Source organism: Apium graveolens, chromosome 11 (genome assembly GCF_009905375.1).
Source record: "Apium graveolens cultivar Ventura chromosome 11, ASM990537v1, whole genome shotgun sequence".
NCBI lineage: Eukaryota > Viridiplantae > Streptophyta > Magnoliopsida > Apiales > Apiaceae > Apium > Apium graveolens.
Genome location: NC_133657.1, coordinates 7,930,847 through 7,953,051, shown reverse-complemented (window position 1 = coordinate 7,953,051; position 22,205 = coordinate 7,930,847). Strand labels below are relative to the sequence as shown.

The 22,205-nt window shown below is 31.4% G+C and overlaps 3 protein-coding genes across 3 annotated transcripts; 2 read left to right on the top strand and 1 right to left on the bottom strand.

The window, feature by feature from the left end:
- Nucleotides 1-1,254: 1,254 nt before the first annotated feature.
- On the top strand, nucleotides 1,255-7,246 carry LOC141695307 (ubiquitin-like-specific protease ESD4). Its single transcript, XM_074499564.1, has 2 exons — nucleotides 1,255-1,506; nucleotides 6,953-7,246. Exons 1-2 carry the CDS (start codon nucleotides 1,255-1,257, stop codon nucleotides 7,244-7,246), a joined length of 546 nt encoding a protein of 181 aa, XP_074355665.1.
- A 1,497-nt stretch (nucleotides 7,247-8,743) lies between these two features.
- Nucleotides 8,744-10,357, bottom strand: LOC141695306 (protein FAR1-RELATED SEQUENCE 5-like). Its single transcript, XM_074499563.1, has 2 exons — nucleotides 9,958-10,357; nucleotides 8,744-9,885 (listed from the first exon to the last, which is right to left on the bottom strand). Exons 1-2 carry the CDS (start codon nucleotides 10,355-10,357, stop codon nucleotides 8,744-8,746), a joined length of 1,542 nt encoding a protein of 513 aa, XP_074355664.1.
- Nucleotides 10,358-13,866: 3,509 nt separating this feature from the next.
- Nucleotides 13,867-15,070, top strand: LOC141697794 (ethylene-responsive transcription factor 3-like). The gene has a single exon (XM_074502340.1). It carries the CDS (start codon nucleotides 14,109-14,111, stop codon nucleotides 14,694-14,696), a length of 588 nt encoding a protein of 195 aa, XP_074358441.1. The 5' UTR covers nucleotides 13,867-14,108; the 3' UTR covers nucleotides 14,697-15,070.
- Nucleotides 15,071-22,205: the final 7,135 nt, after the last annotated feature.

The following is a 22,205-nucleotide window of genomic DNA, read 5'->3' as shown; positions in this document are numbered from 1 at the left end:
ACTTGATTAAATCCACACTCTTGATTTATATCACTGAGGCATGATCAATTTCTTGAACTTCTTCCAGTGAATTAATTCCTCAAGTCTGTAGATGAACCTTGTCTCTGAATCCTTTGACAGATATTACTTTGCGAGATCTCTTTGACGGTAGATCCACTATTTACTTATTACATTCTTATTTGAGTTGAGTTAAATCCTCGAATATACAAATAGGCCTATGACATATGCCTTACATAGTGTATTAATTTGGATCTTTAAAACTGCATTTGTGCATTGTGTGCATTGTGTGTGATTATTATTTTTTATTATTTTAGGAGGTTGAGACTGGTACTCCTCTGACACAGCTGACCACTCCTGTCACTCATCCTCCCGGCGTTCAGGTACTAATCAGTATATTTAATCACAACCACCACTTAGTTAGTATTTCTTATATGGGACTAAATTGTTTTGCTGATTCATATTTACTGCATATTGATAGTACTACACCTGCTTTTGCTACACCATCTCTCCCGATTGCTTTTCATCCTGTTGATATGGAGGTATCATTTATTTCTCAGTGTTGAGTTAAAATTCATCATGTATAACTACTCTTGAATGGTTGCATGATGTTTGTTGATTTAATTACAGCTTGCTAGTGGTACTCTTGTTACACGAGGATTTGTTGATTTTCGTGGTAATGTTACAAGTGTTCCTGCTAAGTTAGCCTCCATATTCGAGGTACAATTTAAAAGAATTAATGCATTTTGACATATTTAGTTACTCCTGTTACATGTGTTCATTATTTTGACATGTATTTGCAGATCGACAGAAGTGAAGACTTTTATAAAGATAAGGAGAGGCGCGGTGGTGAGGACAGACGGGGTGATTTGACTAGGCCAATTAAGAACCGAAAGATCGACTGGATTTTTACACATTGGTGGGCTGGTGATCTGCCATATGTTTTTGAAAGACACACAGATATTACCATGTTCCTCAGTAAGAAGCAAGTGCAGACCCTGGCACCCGGGAATGAATTGGAGGATGATGTTGTCAATGCTTATATGGAGTTGGTAAGGCTTCAAAAAAGGTATATGTGGCAAAACGGGGATCTACATTCGCCGGCAAAGAGGTTTTTCATTGCTCCTAGTTTCCTCATGTTCCAGACAAAGCATCTTAGCACAAATCTGAATGTACTAACATCTAATACCTACCTCTCTTTAATTACAAATGTCTATTATTTCTTGAATTGTGTTGTTACTGACGTCTAATTTACATATGGATCCATACAAGAAGACAGGAGAGGAGCTTGCTGAACAGATTGACTTCTTTAAGACCTACCATAGGCAATTTCAAGGGCCAGATATCCAGTTATGTGATTATGCTTTATTTCCTACATGCACTGGAGGTCATTGGATCTTGTTTATTGTGGACCTGAACAAGATTAAACTTCTATTAATTGATCCACTTCGTGAGGATGGGCCCTTCTATAATTTCAAGATGCTTTACTCCGTCCAGTATTACTTCATGGTAACCTCTAATCTTTGCATAATAAAGCCTTATAGAAAAGAATTCATGTCTTTTAGACCTTAATTTGATTTATTATTTGCATATTTAGGATAAAATGCATAATAAAGACTTATAGAAAAGAATTCATGTCTTTTAGCACTTAATTTGATTTATTATTTGCATATTTAGGATAAAATGCATAATAAAGACTTATAGAAAAGAATTCATGTCTTTTAGACCTTAATTTTATTTATTACTTGCATATTTAGGATAAAATGCATAATAAAGACTTATAGAAAAGAATTCATGTCTTTTAGCCCTTAATTTGATTTATTATTTGCTTATTTAGGATAAAATGCATAATAAAGACTTATAGAAAAGAATTCATGTCTTTTAGACCTTAATTTGATTTATTATTTGCATATTTAGGATAAAATGCATAATAAAGACTTATAAAAAAGAATTCATGTCTTTTAGCCCTTAATTTTATTTATTACTTGCATATTTAGGATAAAATGCATAATAAAGACTTATAGAAAAGAATTCATGTCTTTTAGACCTTAATTTGATTTATTATTTGCATATTTAGGATAAAATGCATAATAAAGACTTATAGAAAAGAATTCATGTCTTTTAGACCTTAATTTAATTTATTATTTGCATATTTAGGATAAAATGCATAATAAAGACTTATAGAAAAGAATTCATGTCTTTTAGCCCTTAATTTGATTTATTATTTGCATATTTAGGATAAAATGCATAATAAAGACTTATAGAAAAGAATTCATGTCTTTTAGACCTTAATTTGATTTATTATTTGCATATTTAGGATAAAATGCATAATAAAGACTTATAGAAAAGAATTCATGTCTTTTAGACCTTAATTTGATTTATTATTTGCATATTTAGGATAAAATGCATAATAAAGACTTATAGAAAAGAATTCATGTCTTTTAGACCTTAATTTGATTTATTATTTGCATATTTAGGATAAAATGCATAATAAAGACTTATAGAAAAAAATTCATGTCTTTTAGACCTTAATTTGATTTATTATTTGCATATTTAGGATAAAATGCATAATAAAGACTTATAGAAAAGAATTCATGTCAAGAATTCATATCTTTTAGACCTTAATTTTATTTATTATTTGCATATTTAGGCTAAAATGCATAATAAAGACTTATAGAAAAGAATTCATGTCTTTTAGCCCTTAATTTGATTTATTATTTGCATATTTAGGATAAAATGCATAATAAAGACTTATAGAAAAGAATTCATGTCTTTTAGACCTTAATTTGATTTAATATTTGCATATTTAGGATAAAATGCATAATAAAGACTTATAGAAAAGAATTCATGTCTTTTAGACCTTAATTTGATTTATTATTTGCATATTTAGGATAAAATGCATAATAAAGACTTATAGAAAAGAATTCATGTCTTTTAGACCTTAATTTGATTTATTATTTGCATATTTAGGATAAAATGCATAATAAAGACTTATAGAAAAGAATTCATGTCAAGAATTCATGTATTTTAGCCCTTAATTTTATTTATTATTTGCATATTTAGGCTAAAATGCATAATAAAGACTTATAGAAAAGAATTCATGTCTTTTAGACCTTAATTTGATTTATTATTTGCATATTTAGGATAAAATGCATAATAAAGACTTATAGAAAAAAATTCATGTCTTTTAGACCTTAATTTGATTTATTATTTGCATATTTAGGATAAAATGCATAATAAAGACTTATAGAAAAGAATTCATGTCAAGAATTCATATCTTTTAGACCTTAATTTTATTTATTATTTGCATATTTAGGCTAAAATGCATAATAAAGACTTATAGAAAAGAATTCATGTCTTTTAGCCCTTAATTTGATTTATTATTTGCATATTTAGGATAAAATGCATAATAAAGACTTATAGAAAAGAATTCATGTCTTTTAGACCTTAATTTGATTTAATATTTGCATATTTAGGATAAAATGCATAATAAAGACTTATAGAAAAGAATTCATGTCTTTTAGACCTTAATTTGATTTATTATTTGCATATTTAGGATAAAATGCATAATAAAGACTTATAGAAAAGAATTCATGTCTTTTAGACCTTAATTTGATTTATTATTTGCATATTTAGGATAAAATGCATAATAAAGACTTATAGAAAAGAATTCATGTCAAGAATTCATGTATTTTAGCCCTTAATTTTATTTATTATTTGCATATTTAGGCTAAAATGCATAATAAAGACTTATAGAAAAGAATTCATGTCTTTTAGCCCTTAATTTGATTTATTATTTGCATATTTAGGATAAAATGCATAATAAAGAGTTATAGAAAAGAATTCATGTCTTTTAGACCTTAATTTGATTTATTATTTGCATATTTAGGATAAAATGCATAATAAAGACTTATAGAAAAGAATTCATGTCTTTTAGACCTTAATTTGATTTATTATTTGCATATTTAGGATAAAATGTATAATAAAGACTTATAGAAAAGAATTCATGTCTTTTAGATCTTAATTTGATTTATTATTTGCATATTTAGGATAAAATGCATAATAAAGACTTATAGAAAAGAATTCATGTCTTTTAGCCCTTAATTTGATTTATTATTTGCATATTTAGGATAAAATGCATAATAAAGAGTTATAGAAAAGAATTCGTGTCTTTTAGCCCTTAATTTGATTTATTATTTGCATATTTAGGATAAAATGCATAATAAAGACTTATAGAAAAGAATTCATGTCTTTTAGACCTTAATTTGATTTATTATTTGCATATTTAGGATAAAATGCATAATAAAGACTTATAGAAAAGAATTCATGTCTTTTAGACCTTAATTTGATTTATATTTGCATATTTAGGATAAAATGCTTAATAAAGACTTATAGAAAAGAATTCATGTCTTTTAGCTCTTAATTTTATTTATTACTTGCATATTTAGGATAAAATGCATAATAAAGACTTATAGAAAAGAATTCATGTCTTTTAGACCTTAATTTGATTTATTATTTGCATATTTAGGATAAAATGCATAATAAAGACTTATAGAAAAGAATTCATGTCTTTAAGACCTTAATTTGATTTATTATTTGCATATTTAGGATAAAATGCATAATAAAGACTTATAGAAAAGAATTCATGTCTTTTAGACCTTAATTTGATTTATTATTTGCATATTTAGGATAAAATGCATAATAAAGACTTATAGAAAAGAATTCATGTCTTTTAGACCTTAATTTGATTTATTATTTGCATATTTAGGATAAAATGCATAATAAAGACTTATAGAAAAGAATTCATGTCTTTTAGCCCTTAATTTGATTTATTATTTGCATATTTAGGATAAAATGCATAATAAAGACTTATAAAAAAAAATTCATGTCTTTTAGTCCTTAATTTGATTTATTATTTGTATATTTATGATAAAATGCATAATAAAGACTTATAGAAAAGAATTCATGTCTTTTAGACCTTAATTTGATTTATTATTTGCATATTTAGGATAAAATGCATAATAAAGACTTATAGAAAAGAATTCATGTCTTTTAGACCTTAATTTGATTTATTATTTGCATATTTAGGATAAAATGCATAATAAAGACTTATAGAAAAGAATTCATGTCAAGAATTCATATCTTTTAGACCTTAATTTTATTTATTATTTGCATATTTAGGCTAAAATGCATAATAAAGACTTATAGAAAAGAATTCATGTCTTTTAGCCCTTAATTTGATTTATTATTTGCATATTTAGGATAAAATGCATAATAAAGACTTATAGAAAAGAATTCATGTCTTTTAGACCTTAATTTGATTTAATATTTGCATATTTAGGATAAAATGCATAATAAAGACTTATAGAAAAGAATTCATGTCTTTTAGACCTTAATTTGATTTATTATTTGCATATTTAGGATAAAATGCATAATAAAGACTTATAGAAAAGAATTCATGTCTTTTAGACCTTAATTTGATTTATTATTTGCATATTTAGGATAAAATGCATAATAAAGACTTATAGAAAAGAATTCATGTCAAGAATTCATGTATTTTAGCCCTTAATTTTATTTATTATTTGCATATTTAGGCTAAAATGCATAATAAAGACTTATAGAAAAGAATTCATGTCTTTTAGCCCTTAATTTGATTTATTATTTGCATATTTAGGATAAAATGCATAATAAAGAGTTATAGAAAAGAATTCATGTCTTTTAGACCTTAATTTGATTTATTATTTGCATATTTAGGATAAAATGCATAATAAAGACTTATAGAAAAGAATTCATGTCTTTTAGACCTTAATTTGATTTATTATTTGCATATTTAGGATAAAATGTATAATAAAGACTTATAGAAAAGAATTCATGTCTTTTAGATCTTAATTTGATTTATTATTTGCATATTTAGGATAAAATGCATAATAAAGACTTATAGAAAAGAATTCATGTCTTTTAGCCCTTAATTTGATTTATTATTTGCATATTTAGGATAAAATGCATAATAAAGAGTTATAGAAAAGAATTCGTGTCTTTTAGCCCTTAATTTGATTTATTATTTGCATATTTAGGATAAAATGCATAATAAAGACTTATAGAAAAGAATTCATGTCTTTTAGACCTTAATTTGATTTATTATTTGCATATTTAGGATAAAATGCATAATAAAGACTTATAGAAAAGAATTCATGTCTTTTAGACCTTAATTTGATTTATATTTGCATATTTAGGATAAAATGCTTAATAAAGACTTATAGAAAAGAATTCATGTCTTTTAGCTCTTAATTTTATTTATTACTTGCATATTTAGGATAAAATGCATAATAAAGACTTATAGAAAAGAATTCATGTCTTTTAGACCTTAATTTGATTTATTATTTGCATATTTAGGATAAAATGCATAATAAAGACTTATAGAAAAGAATTCATGTCTTTAAGACCTTAATTTGATTTATTATTTGCATATTTAGGATAAAATGCATAATAAAGACTTATAGAAAAGAATTCATGTCTTTTAGACCTTAATTTGATTTATTATTTGCATATTTAGGATAAAATGCATAATAAAGACTTATAGAAAAGAATTCATGTCTTTTAGACCTTAATTTGATTTATTATTTGCATATTTAGGATAAAATGCATAATAAAGACTTATAGAAAAGAATTCATGTCTTTTAGCCCTTAATTTGATTTATTATTTGCATATTTAGGATAAAATGCATAATAAAGACTTATAAAAAAAAATTCATGTCTTTTAGTCCTTAATTTGATTTATTATTTGTATATTTATGATAAAATGCATAATAAAGACTTATAGAAAAGAATTCATGTCTTTTAGACCTTAATTTGATTTATTATTTGCATATTTAGGATAAAATGCATAATAAAGACTTATAGAAAAGAATTCATGCTTAATTATTTCATATTTGTTACTAATTATTTGAAATTGTAGGAGAAAGTCCTCCCGTGCTGGCTAAATTACTTGGACCCCCAGAGATTTACAAAGAAATTCATGAAGATGGCTATAGTTACGGCTCGGCCGAAGCAAGATACTGGAGTCGACTGCGGCGTCTATGTATGCAAGTATGTGGATGTCATTCTTAATGGGATTAGATTGGAGCACACTTTCTGGCATCCATATGATGATGTAGAGACATTTCGTTATCGCATTACTTGGGAATTGCGTAGGGGGCGTGCTCGTCATCTTTCAGCATGGGGATTGACCCAAAGAAATTTGTGTTTATGATTTATTTCTTAAATTTAGAAGATTTATTGGACTTGTATTTGTATACTTATGTTGGTTCTTGTAGTACTTTTTCGATTGTTCATGTTGGTATGAACTTATTTAGAATGGTTAAATTGTTCGTATGGATTTGGGTTGCATTTTTGATTTGGATTTGGTTTGGATTTTTGATTTGGTTAGCTTTTGAATGTTAGAATAAATGGATAGAATGTTTATCATTTTCGATGAGGATTGGTGTTTGATTTGTTGGATTGGTTAATTTGGATTGGTGTTTGATTTTTTGGAATGGTTATGTATTTTTATTCTTGAGTTTGTAGCGTAAAAACAGGGACAAGAAAACTAGGAATTGCAGAAAACTTCAGAAAACTGCAGGCTGCAGAAACAGCAAAATTTGCAGTCTGCAGATTTCAGTACCCTTCCGCAATGAATCATTGCGGAAACAAGTCCCATCCGAAAATTTTAAACAATAATTTCTGTATTTTTTTCACCATTTCTCATTTTTTTTTCATTTTATTTTGATTTTTTCCTTGAATAATATGTAATAATTCGAATTAAAAATAAAGAAAAAAATAAAAAAAATGGACTTTTCTTTAAAATTAATCAAAAATTAGAGAAGGCGCTGGAATTATCAAAAAATAGTGTCACTAATTTTTTTCACCATTTCTGACTTTTTTCCTTTTTTTTTTATTTTTTTCCTTTAATAATATGTATTAATTCGAATTAAAAATAAAGAAAAAAAATAAAAAAATGGACTTTTCTTAAAAATTAATCAAAAATTAGAGGAGATACTGAAATTATAAAAAAATAGTGTCACTAATTTTTTTTTACCATTTTTCTTTTTTTTGATTTTTTCCTTTTATTGTATTAATTTGAATTAAAAATAAAGAAAAAAATATAAAAATGGACTTTTATTAAAAATTAATCAAAAATTAGAGGAGACACTGAAATTATCAAAAAATAGTGTCACTAATTTTTTTTCACCATTTTTCTTTTTTTTTTTGATTTTTTTCCTTTAATTGTATTAATTTGAATTAAAAATAAAGAAAAAAAATATAAAAATGGACTTTTATTAATAAATAATCAAAAATTAGAGGAGAGACTGAAATTATCAAAAAATATTGTCACTGATTTGTTTTCACCATTTCTGACTTTTTCCATTTAATTTTAAATTTTTTAAAAATTTAAAATTGAATTAATTCCTTAAAAATTCGAAGCTAAGGAAAAACAGGGGAAAACATGGAAAACAGGGGACCTTCCGCAATGAATCATTGCGGAAAGAAAAGCATTCCGCAATGAATCATTGCGGAAGTAGGTATTACTCCCCTGTTTTTTCAGCTATTAATTTTTTAAAATTTGTACTTATAAAAAAAGTAAATTATAGCTCCAATACATACCAAATAATATTTAAAAGCCAAATTCAAATATGACATTCCAAATTCAAATATTACATTCCATTAATTTAAATTTCTACATTCAAATAGAATTAAATCATTTAAAATTTCAATTTGGATTTTTAAGACAACGCCTCCTATCATGTCCGGCCACACCACAAAAACCGCAATAACGGATTTTTTCAGTTGACGTCTCAATACCACTTTTAGACCTTCCTGAATTTTTCTTTGCTGTTGACGTCTCAATGCCACTTTTATACCTTGCTGAATCCTTCTTTCTTCCCTTTGTTTGTGACATTGGAGGATTGAATATTGGATCATGTTCATCGTAAACTTGGAACTCCTCCTCCATTCTTGAATTATTTTCTTCTTCACGAAACTTTTCAATCACGTAACATTTTCCTTTCTCAATCAAATCCATGATGTAATTGTATTGTGGTTTTGAACAACTTCCAAGAGCACCCAAACCTTGAAAAGATTTACACAAAGCACTATATCTTGCCGTTGTTGAATCATCAACATCAACAAGAACGGGAGGATTATAAGGCGAAAAACCATTAATTTTATTTGCGCTCGCCGTCCATCTTGATTTGATAAAAATTGTTGGTATCATAGTTTTTTGTTTCTTGTCAAGATAGCGTAGGATATGTTTGCAAAGCATCCCGGAATGTTCAAATTTTTTACATTCACAATCAATATTTCCTTCCAAATAAACCATTACCCGATACCTTCTTCTAAGATTCTCCGGCACATTGTACTTCTCAACTAAATACAACTTCCACATGTAATTGGAACCATCTTTGCAACTATTTACCACATAAGATGTGCTTTTTCTAAGCTCATTTTGAAATTGCCTAAACATTTCTTTTGTGTAAATAGAAGAAGCATGATTTTCCAAGGGGGAATTAAATATCAATCTCCTTTCCTTATACTCGGTCTCGTAGTCGGCTTTAACCTCATTAAGAATTTGTGTTTCCAAAGCCTTTTGTGAATTCTCAATGAATTCTTTCAATCCGGTTGAAGCTTTCACATACTCGTCAAAAAATAAATTCATGGACTCGCTTCTTGAGGTGGTGGTCATACCGGCGGAGAAATGTTGTTTTGTGTAAGCACGAATCCATTTATCTTTTATGGCATACATATCGTTTAGCCAAACATGATCCTTGAGTCCATACTTATCAACCAAAACCTCCCACTTACCAACAAATTCCGTGGGTGACAACGACTTGTACAAACAATCATTAAAATCCCCTTTAAATTACGGATATTGTGTGTACAAAGCCGAAAATTTTTCGGGAAATTTATTACTTATGTGCCACGAACATAATATATGCTTGGTATCCGGCAAAATCTCGGCAATAGCATTTCCCAATGCTATATCTTGATCCGTAATAATAGTGAGGGGAGGTTTGTTTCCGACGGCTTCAAACCATGTCTTCAAAACCCATTTATATGAAATCTCCGTCTCATCCCGCATGAGTGCAAACCCGAACAAGATATTTTGGTAATGGTGATTGACCCCGGTTATTGGTATAAACGGCATACAATACCTATTGGTCCTATATGTGGAGTCAAATGAAACAACATCTCCAAAATTCGTGTATGCGTTCAATGATCGATGATCAACCCAAACCAAACCTCTAACTCTATTTTCTTCATCCAAATCAACTCGATAGAAAAAGTTTCCAAAACTTTTTTCTTTCAATTGTCGTAGCAATGCCATTCCACTCCCCGCATCACCGGAATCGAACACCCGTCGTCAAATATCATGAATTACGTTACGAACATCTTGATTAGAAAATCCAAGTTTTTCCACACCACCCCATATTTCACCAAGAAATCTCATCGCTTTAGCGGTTTCAATGCCCGATTTATCAAATAACTCAAGCAATGCTCGGGTAACCGGATCTATATTTTTGGACCTTTGCATGAATTGTACTTTATCCGAGGTTACCATATCATGATTATGCTCTAATTTAACCAAAGTTACTTCCCATTTATCATTTTTAACTCTATGAGTGACACACATTCGAGCACTACAATTTGTTCTCGGAATTACATCTCTAATCCTTCTTTTTTCCTTTCTTTCATCATCAACATCCAATTTCGTACTAGAACCTAGTCTTCCACCCTTACGACAAATATACAAACGAGAGGAGATACCATTACCCCGTGAATGTCTATGAGTACTCCTAATAATAATCTCAAATCCAACACTTCTACCATAATCTCTATAAAAAATTTCGGCTTCATCCAAAGTGTTAAAAAACATACCAACGCAAGGCACAACACTATTCATATTTGATTTTGAAAAACCGTAACCTTTTTTGTCAAAACTCATATCATCATTTTCATCATCATCATCAACATCATCATCACTTATATTCATTTTCTCTTCTCTACAAAAATCATCATCATTCATTTTTCCTTTTCCCTTACAATCTCCCTCTTCTTTTTTATGATATTTCTCTTTTTCCATATACTCAATATCATCATCATCATCATCCATATCCAATTTTTTCTTACATTTATAATTATCAACATCAATCAATTCATTAACATCATCTACAATAAGTTTACGATAAACCGGATTTTTCCCAACGGGTGTAAAATAATCAAAATCGTCATGCTCACTAGATGAACTTGAATAATTAAATAAATGAGATGCCATAGTAAAAAAAAACTAACCTCTTTTTGGCTCCAAATTGAAAAATGATAGAGAAAAATGGTGAAATTGGGTTTATAAAGTAAAAAACGAAGCTGGTAAATTTAATGCACACTTCCGCAATGAATCATTGCGGAAGGTGTAGTTAATGCTTCAGCCAACCCACGCGCTAAAACGCGCATAAATTATCAAAATATTAGTTCCTTCCGCAATGAATCATTGCGGAAGCAAAAGTTTACGCTATGATTCATTGCGGATGCAGTTTTGATAATTGTTTATTTTTTGTTTTTTTTTTGGTGAAGAAAATAATTAGTAAAAAAATTTTAAAATTCATAATAACATTCATGTTACTTGTCAATATTACATAATTTTTTTATATCAAAAAATTAATTTTTTTTTATTATTATTGTATATTTTGCCTTTTTTATGAAAATAATACATTAAATATTTAAAAAAATTGTCTAAACATATAATACTTAATTTTAATTTGTTTGTTATAATATAGGTATGTCAAAAAATAAATAAATATTATTTTGTTTAGAACATATATTAAGCACTTGATAAGTATGAATGAAGTACAATGTCTATTAGTAAGTTGTATCATTTCATTTGAAATTTCTAATATTGAATGTTTCATGTTATCTTCAACATTTAAATCTCCATTATTAAATTTGATGATAAATAAATTTGAATTTATAGTTTTATGTTTGATTTTTATATTTTTTAAAAATTAAGTACTTAATAAACCGGGTATACGTCCCTCGAACTAATATGATGGTAAGTAAGGGAAGTGGTTCTTTTTTTATTTTAAATTTTATTCAATGTTTAATTCAATATAAATATCTTTCTTAAATTTTATTAAGTACTTTATTTTTAAAAAATAACATAATTGTTTTAAAATATAAATATTATTTTTGTTTTAAAATATAAATATTATTTTTGTTTTAAATTATAAATATATTTAAATCAAAAACACATTTAAAGCACATATTATTAAATAATTAAAGAAAAACAAAATTCTTCCGCAATGTTTCAAGACGGAAGACTTCCGCTTTGAAATATTGCGGATGTATTCCGCATTGTTTCATTGCGGAAGTCTTCCGCCTTCAAATATTGCGGAAGTCTTTTCCTGTTGGCTGCCAACACGTGGAGCCAACCGTGACTATGGAATTTTACCCTTCATGCTTAATCGAAAGTTTCAAAGAACATTGTTATATACGCGTTGTCAAAATTTAATATTATCTATTATCATATTTAAATAAAGTATTCTATTAATAATAAAAATATATTACTTTTAAAAAATAATCTAAATTCATTGAAATACAAATAAAAACTTTAAATAATTATTAATTTATATTATTAAAAAATCATTTTAGCCAACATTCAATATTATTTAGCAACAAAAATAATAAAAATATTAAGTTTTAATGTGTATCTCCTTTTCTTCCCTAATTAGAAAAATAAAAGATAAAGAATACAATATAAAAATTATAATATAATTTAATTACATCAATTATGAAATATAATATATTTTTAAAATAAAATATTAAAAAATTCTTGATACTATATATATTTGAATTTTCCAATTTATAAATTATACGAGTAACATGAATTGAAAAATAAATTTAAATAGTAAAATATTATAATTTTGACGATACGTGTACTTACTCAATATCATGGACTTATATTCAAATTATCTTACAGTTTGGTTTAACTTAAAAATACACTAACCTTTTTACTTATAATTTATAAGTTAGATAATCTAAACATGTATTTTTGACATGATTATCGATTAATTTTATTCGTAAATCATATTTAAAAATAGTTCATTATCGAGAATGTTATAATAAAGTCATATTTTTGGTCATCCCTGATTTAGAAGTATTTTGATTACAGCATCATAACATCATATATTACGTAAAATTGTCACTGCACGTTAGTTGGTCAAGATAATTTTTATAATCGCCAATTATATACTTGTTTCACGTACCTATACACCTTTTACCGCCAATATAAAATCGAGTCTTAACTAGAAAAAAATCACATAATTGATATTTATCTGAAAAAACTTGCGTGATTGCTTTTTATAAATTTCATACTAGTTTAAGGTTTTTCTTATAAATACTTATAATACAAATAATTACGTTTCAAAGTGTAAATAAGGTATTATATATTTTCCAAACAAGTAAGTGATTTATATTAAAGATATATCCTTATCAAAAATTTTATTTGTAACTATTTAATAGAAAAATGTGCTATTTAATAAAATTTTAATTAGTTTTCATTGTCCTATTAATTTAAAATATTGTTTGGGGAGCTCAATCACTTGTCAATCAAGAAGTTTCTTTCAAATTTGTAATATTTATTACAAAACTCAAGGAGGTAATTTATTCACGATTATCACAAATTTAAAGATCATGAATTTTTTAATTTTTTTTAGAAATAATAAAAAAGAGGGAATAAGAGATAAAAATGGGTATTATGGTCCATTGAATAATAAGATATGAAATCATATCCTCCAAAAGAAAGAAATATAATAAAGGAAAGGGAGAATACAATGAAAGGCAGTTTCTCCGTTGCGGAGAGAGATAGAGATAAAATAAAGGAGAGAGATAAAATAAAGGAGAGAGATAAACAAAGAGTCAGAAAATCAAATTAAAATTTGGAGAGAAAATTTAAATAAATCATGGAGAGAAAACAAGGAGCTTTTTAGATTCAATCAAGGAGAGTTGGTTGGCTCGTGATTTATATATACATACACACATATATATAATCATCTTCTACACCACCACTTTCCGATCTCTCCGATATGCGACGTAACAACAGATCGAAGCCGGCGCCGGAGACGCCGATCGCCGCCGCTGTCAACGAGCCGAGATATCGCGGCGTTCGTCGGCGTCCTTGGGGCCGATTCGCCGCCGAGATTCGCGATCCGTGGAAGAAAACGCGTGTTTGGCTCGGTACGTTTGACTCGGCGGAGGACGCTGCACGCGCTTACGATGCTGCAGCGAGATCTCTCCGTGGACCGAAGGCGAAAACAAATTTTCCGACTTTCTCGGAGAATCGTCACGGCGGAGATCGGAGTAATCTCGGCCAGCCGATATATGTGTTCCGGCCGACGAGTAGTAGTCTGAGCAGTACGGTGGAGTCGTCTTGTGGTCCGAGAGCGGCGGTGTCGAGTACAGCGCCGGCGCGTGTTAAAAACGTGTTTAAGCCGAGGATTCAAGTGGAGGATTTTCATAGTGATTGCGATTCATCTTCTTCTGTGGTGGATGATTGTGACACGGCATCGTTTCATAAGCCGTTAGCGTTTGATTTGAATTTACCTCCACCGTTGGATGATGATATGGATATCGAAAATTCGGATGATTTACAAGCCACAGCTTTGTGTCTCTAATTAAATGAAGACCAAGACGATGATGATAAAAATATCTAATGGTTATATTTCTTTTTTGTTTAATGAGAGAAACTTGTTTTTAATTACTCTTTTAAACCTTTTTTATAGACAATGATAATATTTAGATTAGCGGATTTGATGAACTAGGGTTTGCTTCAACTCTACTATATATGTTGGAGTTTGGAATGTAGAGTTAAATAGCGCACCCCTCAATTTGTATGTGTATTACAGAAGAAAACATTTGAGATCTGATCTTGAGTTTTGTATCTCTTGATCTCATTTCTATCAACCCGCCTTCTTGTTTGTGTTCTTCCCTTTCCCCTCCCCTTCCCCTGTATAAAGATTTTAATAAGATTTTACTTGTTTATACGAAATTCTCTATCCATTTTTTCTTGAGCTTTTTATCTTGTTCCTACGTGCTATATGGTATGTCATAGTTAGGTTTAATTGTATTGGTTGTTTTGGTTTGATTTGTAAGGAGTTTGTTTAATTATCTTGTGAACGGGAAATAAGTGATTCGTACTACTTGGTTATTAGTAATTTACATGACCATTTTAATGGTGATTTGCACTTTTGACGCATAATTTCTATTGGTACGACTAGTCATTTGTAGCTTGTTCTACTGTGATAGTTTGTGTTAATGCCACTAGTGATTTGTAATGGTGTTTTGGACGGCTTTGAAGGATAACTTGTACTAAATTGACTAGATAATTTGTCACTAGAGATTTTTTTTAGGTTGTAAGGGATAGAGCGTTGTTGTACCAATATGGCTGATAATTTGTGGAACAGCCAGGTAGCTGTTAATCCCTCCACCTTGATTATCAAGTTTTAGATTGTAACGGAGAATGTGTTTCAAATTGTTTGGGCTCTTTGAGTTTGTTTTTGGCCTTTCGGTAGTTGATGGTGCTTATAATGAGAACCAGGTATTGGCTATTGCATATGTGATTGTGGAGTATTACATATCCCATTATATTTTCATAAAAGGATTTGTCAAATGCAACAAGTGGTATATCAACACATATCATGGTTAATAGGTGTTGATACACCTCCATACCTTATCAGATAGAAACTTGTAGACACTTTATTATCTTCTATACCACTTGCCTGCATAAAATCTTGGTAATATAGTATGTGTGGTTGAAGATCTGAACATAGACATAATTGGTGTTGGCCAACTAATATTTGTGCACCACTGTAAATTCTCTAGGTTAGAACTCGAATTCTCTGGTTAGTGTAACTTCTTCATGATTTTTAAAGTTTTTCTTGGATGTATATTTTGGACTATGGCGTTATTTTGTATCATTTTTGTGCATCTGTTATAAGACATAAAATAGACTTTTTCAAGTCCAGCTGTTATAATCTGTTGTATTAGTACAATTGTTCAACCACCAGATTTTACGATTCTACATACCTTTAGACCCAAGAGTCTTGATGTTTCATTTGACAAAAGAAAGAAGAATAAGCAAAGATACAATCTTATTGAAACAAGAGGTCAGATGAACAAGTTTTACAGAACAATGGCATTTTCCAACTCCCTTAATTTAAAGGCAAGTGTTATAACTTCGACTCTTGCCTGGGATGCTAAAAAATTGCAGTCCTCTAGTTTTTTTTTAGTCTTCAGTATCTCCTTAATAGTCTGAAAGTGTTTCTTCAAGTTCCAATGCCAATTCATCTTCAGTATCTAGTTCCGTTGGCAGTTCATCTTCACTGTCTCCTCCACTGTGTGCGAGTGCCTGTTCTAGTTCCATTGCCAACTCGTCGTCAGTACCATCTTCTTCCAGTTGAATATCGTCGTTGTTCCCCTGATGTTTGGAGTTCTCCAATTCACTATTTTCACTGTCTTGCTGGTGTCGAAGGTTGTCAGACTCCCTGTATTCACAAAGTTAATTAAAAGGATGTTGGCCATATTTCGTATGTTGATAAAAAAACTTCCTTCACAGTGCTCCACTCTTGAGCAGTGTCTTCCACCAGATACCCTATCAATCTCCGGTTTTCAGTCAGGTGTTTCATGTCCCGAATATCTACCATATCACTGACCTCTTTTACAGCTAACTTCTTGGCTGCTTCATAATCCTCTGACATTTTCTTATGGTAATAAACATCAAGTTCGATACCCAAGTCCATGTGAATAAAATGCTTGAGCTGGCTGTTTTCAAATAACTTTTTCTGTGCAATTCGAATGGTGGCATCCTCTTTAGCTCTTTTCAAGCATTCTGTCGACTAAAGCTAAGGCAACATTCACATTTTTCTTTTTCGAGTCCTAAACAAGTTTCCTGAGCCTCCTAAGCGTTGGACAAACTTAGTATTTTAGACTAAGTTGTGAATCATTTTGAGACTCTATATGAGTGAGACACATTATGTGTTAGTAGTGTGTATTTATTGGAACGTATTCTTCTCTTCGAGGGGATTCCAACGCATATTAATACGCTCAAAATGAGTAAAAGGTGAATGAGAACTAATATTACAAAGTTTTACCTTTTAATATGAAAAGTGGTTTGGTACCCCATCGAGAGTAGCACAAATCTATTCCTTAGTTTTTCTTATAAATACCATGTACCACATCGAAAAGAAAAACAAGTCCTTTCAAGCCTCTCTTTATAAATAGAGTCTTAGGGCACCAGTTTTATTAAGTCAAGGAAATAAGAGTCATCTCTTTCATTCTTGGTCTCTTTAGTCTTAAATTTTTTCAATATTCCGGTGATAGTTCTCGGGCTCAGTTCAAGTTCGCTGAGAGTATATTCGATCTATCGATTATACTAGTATCTCGTTTTATCCTGGGAAGCAGGTCGCTAAACACGGATGGTGCGGGGCGAAACTGCTTTAAGGAGACAGTTTTCTGGACTCGAGATTAAATCCAATCTCTGTTTGTTTTCTCAAACCCTTCTCCTAATTTAATTGTTAATTCTTATATGCTTATGTGATTTAAGAATTAGCAATGTTCTTATGAATTAGTTATATATTCAATATATATATAATAATGTCTTTATCGTACAAGATTGATAACACTAAGTTCTCGTACAGAAATATAAATCCGGAAAAGAGGCTTATATGGTTGAGTCTCGTGGAGACAATAAAGACAATAGAGGCCACCCAACCTAGTAGACAACGACGCATTAGACACCACATAACCAGTGCAATGAGAATAGAGAGACCGCATAAAACAAGCAATGTTAGTTGTAGGCCTCGCCTCATAAATGAACGAGAATTTCTTACAGGTCCATACTTTCTTCATATCAGCTAATGTTGTTAAATCATCTTTGGCGAACTCACCAAGAAGCTCGTCGATGTCTAGTTTGAAGGTTTCGATGTCGAATGTCGGAGCATTCTTTCTCTTTTTAAGCGTGATTTTATTAGGGCCCCATTTGGTCTCGAATATGAATTAAGCAATTGAATCTGAATGATTCCTGCAAGGGTTTGTCAAAGACAAAAGAAGAACTGAGGAAGAAACAACTACTCCTGTGATGGCATCAAAATTACGATTACCCTACGGTCATGATCGTTAATATCTCAATACTACATACCTTTCCAATCATCCCCCTCACAATAGCTCTGCATAACGTATCACATGATGAAGGGCCTGCGTCTACCGAAGGCATGACCGTGCGCTCGGAATCCGTAGGCCCCTAATATTCACAAACCACGAACACCAAGAGGTTGTAACCGTAGGTGTTATTTTCGTAAGCGTTTGGTCCCACGTCACGATCTTATCATCTAAATATTACACATGTTACTCACTGGTATACCCTTTGATCCCCTTCCCCTTTTCTTGTCTTCCACGTGTTAGTAGCCTATAACAGTCACACCTATCTACTAACCTTGGGAATAGATGGCTAATAATAGGGGAATAAAGAACATCGAGGAGAGAGAAATATAGACACAACAAGACAACTAAAAATAAAACACACCCCCTACGGACAATACACAGAAACAATAACACAACCATCAGATTAGCGCCGTCGCCGGGGAACCAACAAAGAATACTAATCATCATACCACAACGACATCCCCTTTTTCTTATCTAAAAACCCCAAAGAAATATGAGTAACGGATCAGATAATGAATCCCACACTTATAGTAATTCCTCTAAAACACCTAATAATTCTCCTACGCATAGTATGTTGTCCAACTTGAGAGCCCAACAGAATTATATGCAACATCAAATGGATTATCTGATGGCACAGATGGCTGCAAATCAACAGGAAGCCCATCACCCCCCCCTCATATTACCCTGAAGTCGTTTCCGAGTCTTATACTGGACGACACTTTCGATCTCCCTCTCCTGTGCGTTCCCAACAGAACTCACAAGATGAGTACTCCCAAAACTCTTATCCTAGCTATAACACCCTACGATATGGAGAACGTCCCCCTCATAGGGCCGAAAGGACTTTATACTCCGAATCATCGGGCAACGACACCTCACATGAAAAGACAGGAGGATTAGATGATCCCTGTATTTACCAAGGAGGGTTAGATGATCCCCTTATCAACCAAGGAGGGTCCATCGAACCGCAACCCCTGTAGAAAGGCAGGAGGATATGATAACCTGTTTAACCAGACTGAAAGGCTTATACCCTGGGGATGCTGTTGATATGACCGCAGGAGGATCGCCTTTTACTAAAGCCTTGGAAGCCATTCCTGTTAATCTTGGAGTGAAAATCATTGTCCTGGAGTCATTCAACGGTACTTCTGACCCAAATGATCATTTGAGTTATTATAAAAATTTAATGATATGTCATATGTATAATGACATCACCAAATGCCAATTGTTCAATTCAACCTTCAAAGCCTATGCTAGGACTTGGTTCTCGAGTTTGGCTCTCAGATCTATCAGCTCTTGGGAGGAGTTTAAGGTATTGTTCCTGTTAAAGTTTGGTGTTAATACCCCTCATGCAGTTCATACGATATCTTTGGAGAATATAAAGCAGGAACAAGGTGAAACCCTACAGGACTACATTGAAAAATTTAAGATTGCGGCTTCCAAGGTTAAAGAACTAAAGCAAACGAGTGTTGTGGATTCCTTTATTCGCAACATGAATTATCAAGAGTGCAAAGATTGTTGTAAAGAGTTATGTAACCGGGAGCCTACAGATCTTTTTGAGGCCTACACCATAGCATCAGCCTACATAGCGACGGACGAAAGGATCTGTGCTTACTACCCTTCGGCTCGAGGAGAATCTTCCTCGCCAGGCCGAAGAGTTATGCAAGTAGATGGAATGGATGATTTTTGAGGTAGAGGCCAAAGGAACTTCCCCACAGATCAAAGGGCCATCCCCAGGAAAATCTGAGAAGAACCAAATTTTACCCCGCTAACCCAAACCCCGTCCTATGTGCTTCAACAAATAAGAGCAAAGAAATTCTTCCAACCACCAAACCCTATGAGAACGCACGCAGAAAAGAGAGACCGAACCCGTTTTTATGATAATCTTGTTGGGATCGGACATAATAGAGATGAGTGCACTTCTCCCAAATATTTTCTAGAAAGGTTGGTAAAGAGGGGGATCTTTAATGATTATCTCCCCTCTCGGGATCGACAGAATCCTCAACACCCGGAAGGTCCCGCAAGTATTGTTCCACCCAGGCATGTGGTTGATATGATCGTAGGAGGAAACATAACACGCCATGAAATTATGCAGCTGGATACCCCTCTTCAGGCCTTTCATCTCACTGGCACTTCCATCTCTTTTTCGGATGTCAACTACCCTGAGGGAAATGTTTGCCAGAACGGTCCACTCACTGTTAACCTCGATTTGGCCAATCAGGATGTTAGGAAGGTCTTGATAGATAACAGCTCCACTATATATATATCATCTTTAGACATGCTCTCAGAATAATGATCCTAAGTACTCCTTTGGAGGAGATGAAGTTCGAGGATGTACAGGGGCCTCTCTACGGATTTAGAAACCATGTCGTGCCAGTTCAAGATGCCATCGACATTACCACCACCTTCGGCACCCCTCCGCAGGAGGTAACCGCTATGGTCAAATACTATATTATCGATATGGCTTCTCCCTAAAATGCTTTTATTGGCCAACCCACCTTATTTTTTTAGGAGCTATTATATTCTCCCCCATATGAAAGTGAAATTCCCTACTCCTATGGGACCTGGTGAACTGATAACTGATCTCGTAGCCTCCCAGTACTGCTATTCCACTTCCTCAAGCTTGGCTCAAACTCAACCAAAGAACAGGAAACCTTACGGAGAACTGAAAGAAGGAAGCTCCCCTAAGGAATCTAATATTTTGAAAGTTGAAACCTCACAAATATTTATGATCGAAAGATCGTTCTCTTATTCAGAAACTTCCCTGACAAAGGCTGAGTTACATTGTACACCAAAAGTCGAGCCTGGAGAGCCCGTAAAAAATATTGAGCTGACAGAGGGAGATCATGCATGGAGTATTTCTATAGGATCATATCTTCAACCTTCCCTAAAGCAAGAACTCATTCAACTTCTACCAGAGTTCCCGAACATATTTGCTTGGAAGCCTGAAGACAATCTTGGCCTTGATGAATCCATCACTGTCCACAGACTCCATGTTGACCCCAATAAAATAGTATTAAAGCATAAAAGGAGGAATTTCGCAGTCAAAAGACAACAAGCCATATATGAAGAAATCAATAAACTGTTGAAATACAAGTTTATATATGAGATACAATTTCCCGAATGGATATCAAATGTTGTGTTGGTCAAGAAAGCTAGCGGCAAATGGCGAGTCTGTATTGATTACACAGACCTAAACAAAGCTACCCCCAAAGATTATTATCCTCTCCCCACCATCGATCAGCTGGTGGATGCGACTGCAGGAAATGTTCTCTTCAGCTTTCTGGATGCTTTTTCAGGGTATAACCAGATCAAACTGGCTCTGGAAGACAGACCAAGACCGCATTCATCACCCATCGAGCGACATATGCCTACTGAGTCCTTCCTATGGGATTAATGAATGCCGGAGCTGTAGGATTTTATACATCACAGAAGCATGGTAAAACATTTTCTTGATATAAAATCCATATAAACGCATACAAATCGTGAATAAATTGAGGGATCGATTACTAATCTTTAATAGCGATCCAAGAACGATGAATGGAGATCCCTAGCAGCTGCTCCTCAATTGTGAAGCACTCCACCGGTATCCACCAAGAGATCAAAATAATGGAGGAAGAGGTTGAGAGAATTAGTTGCCTCCTTTTGTACTTTAGAATTAGGGTTTATTATTTGGGTTGAGGCAAATAAGGTTTATAATAGTATATTTATAGGCAAAATTTTCAGCTGAAAATTTTCCCATAAAATATTATTATTATTAACCCTTTAATTGATTATTCTTATTAACCAATTAACTAATTATTAAAACATCTTTTAATCATTAACCAATTTTCTAAACACTTTAGAAAAATAATTCTCTCACTTGATTTAATTTCCAAAATTAAATTCTTAATTAATAATATTAAGAACTTTTCTTAATTAATTTATAATTAATTAAATCTCATTTAATGAATTATTAAATTTGCTAATTA

What these genes read in the sequence shown, in the direction of transcription:
- LOC141695307 (XM_074499564.1), top strand. Translation starts at nt 1,255, where the DNA reads ATGGATCCATACAAGAAGACAGGAGAGGAGCTTGCTGAACAGATTGAC. An exon ending in CCGTCCAGTATTACTTCATG is followed by an intron (nt 1,507 to 6,952) that starts GTAACCTCTAAT and finishes TTGAAATTGTAG; the next exon opens with GAGAAAGTCCTCCCGTGCTG.
- LOC141695306 (XM_074499563.1), bottom strand. Translation starts at nt 10,357, where the DNA reads ATGGCATTGCTACGACAATTGAAAGAAAAAAGTTTTGGAAACTTTTTC. An exon ending in GGATACCAAGCATATATTAT is followed by an intron (nt 9,886 to 9,957) that starts GTTCGTGGCACA and finishes CGTAATTTAAAG; the next exon opens with GGGATTTTAATGATTGTTTG.
- LOC141697794 (XM_074502340.1), top strand. Translation starts at nt 14,109, where the DNA reads ATGCGACGTAACAACAGATCGAAGCCGGCGCCGGAGACGCCGATCGCC.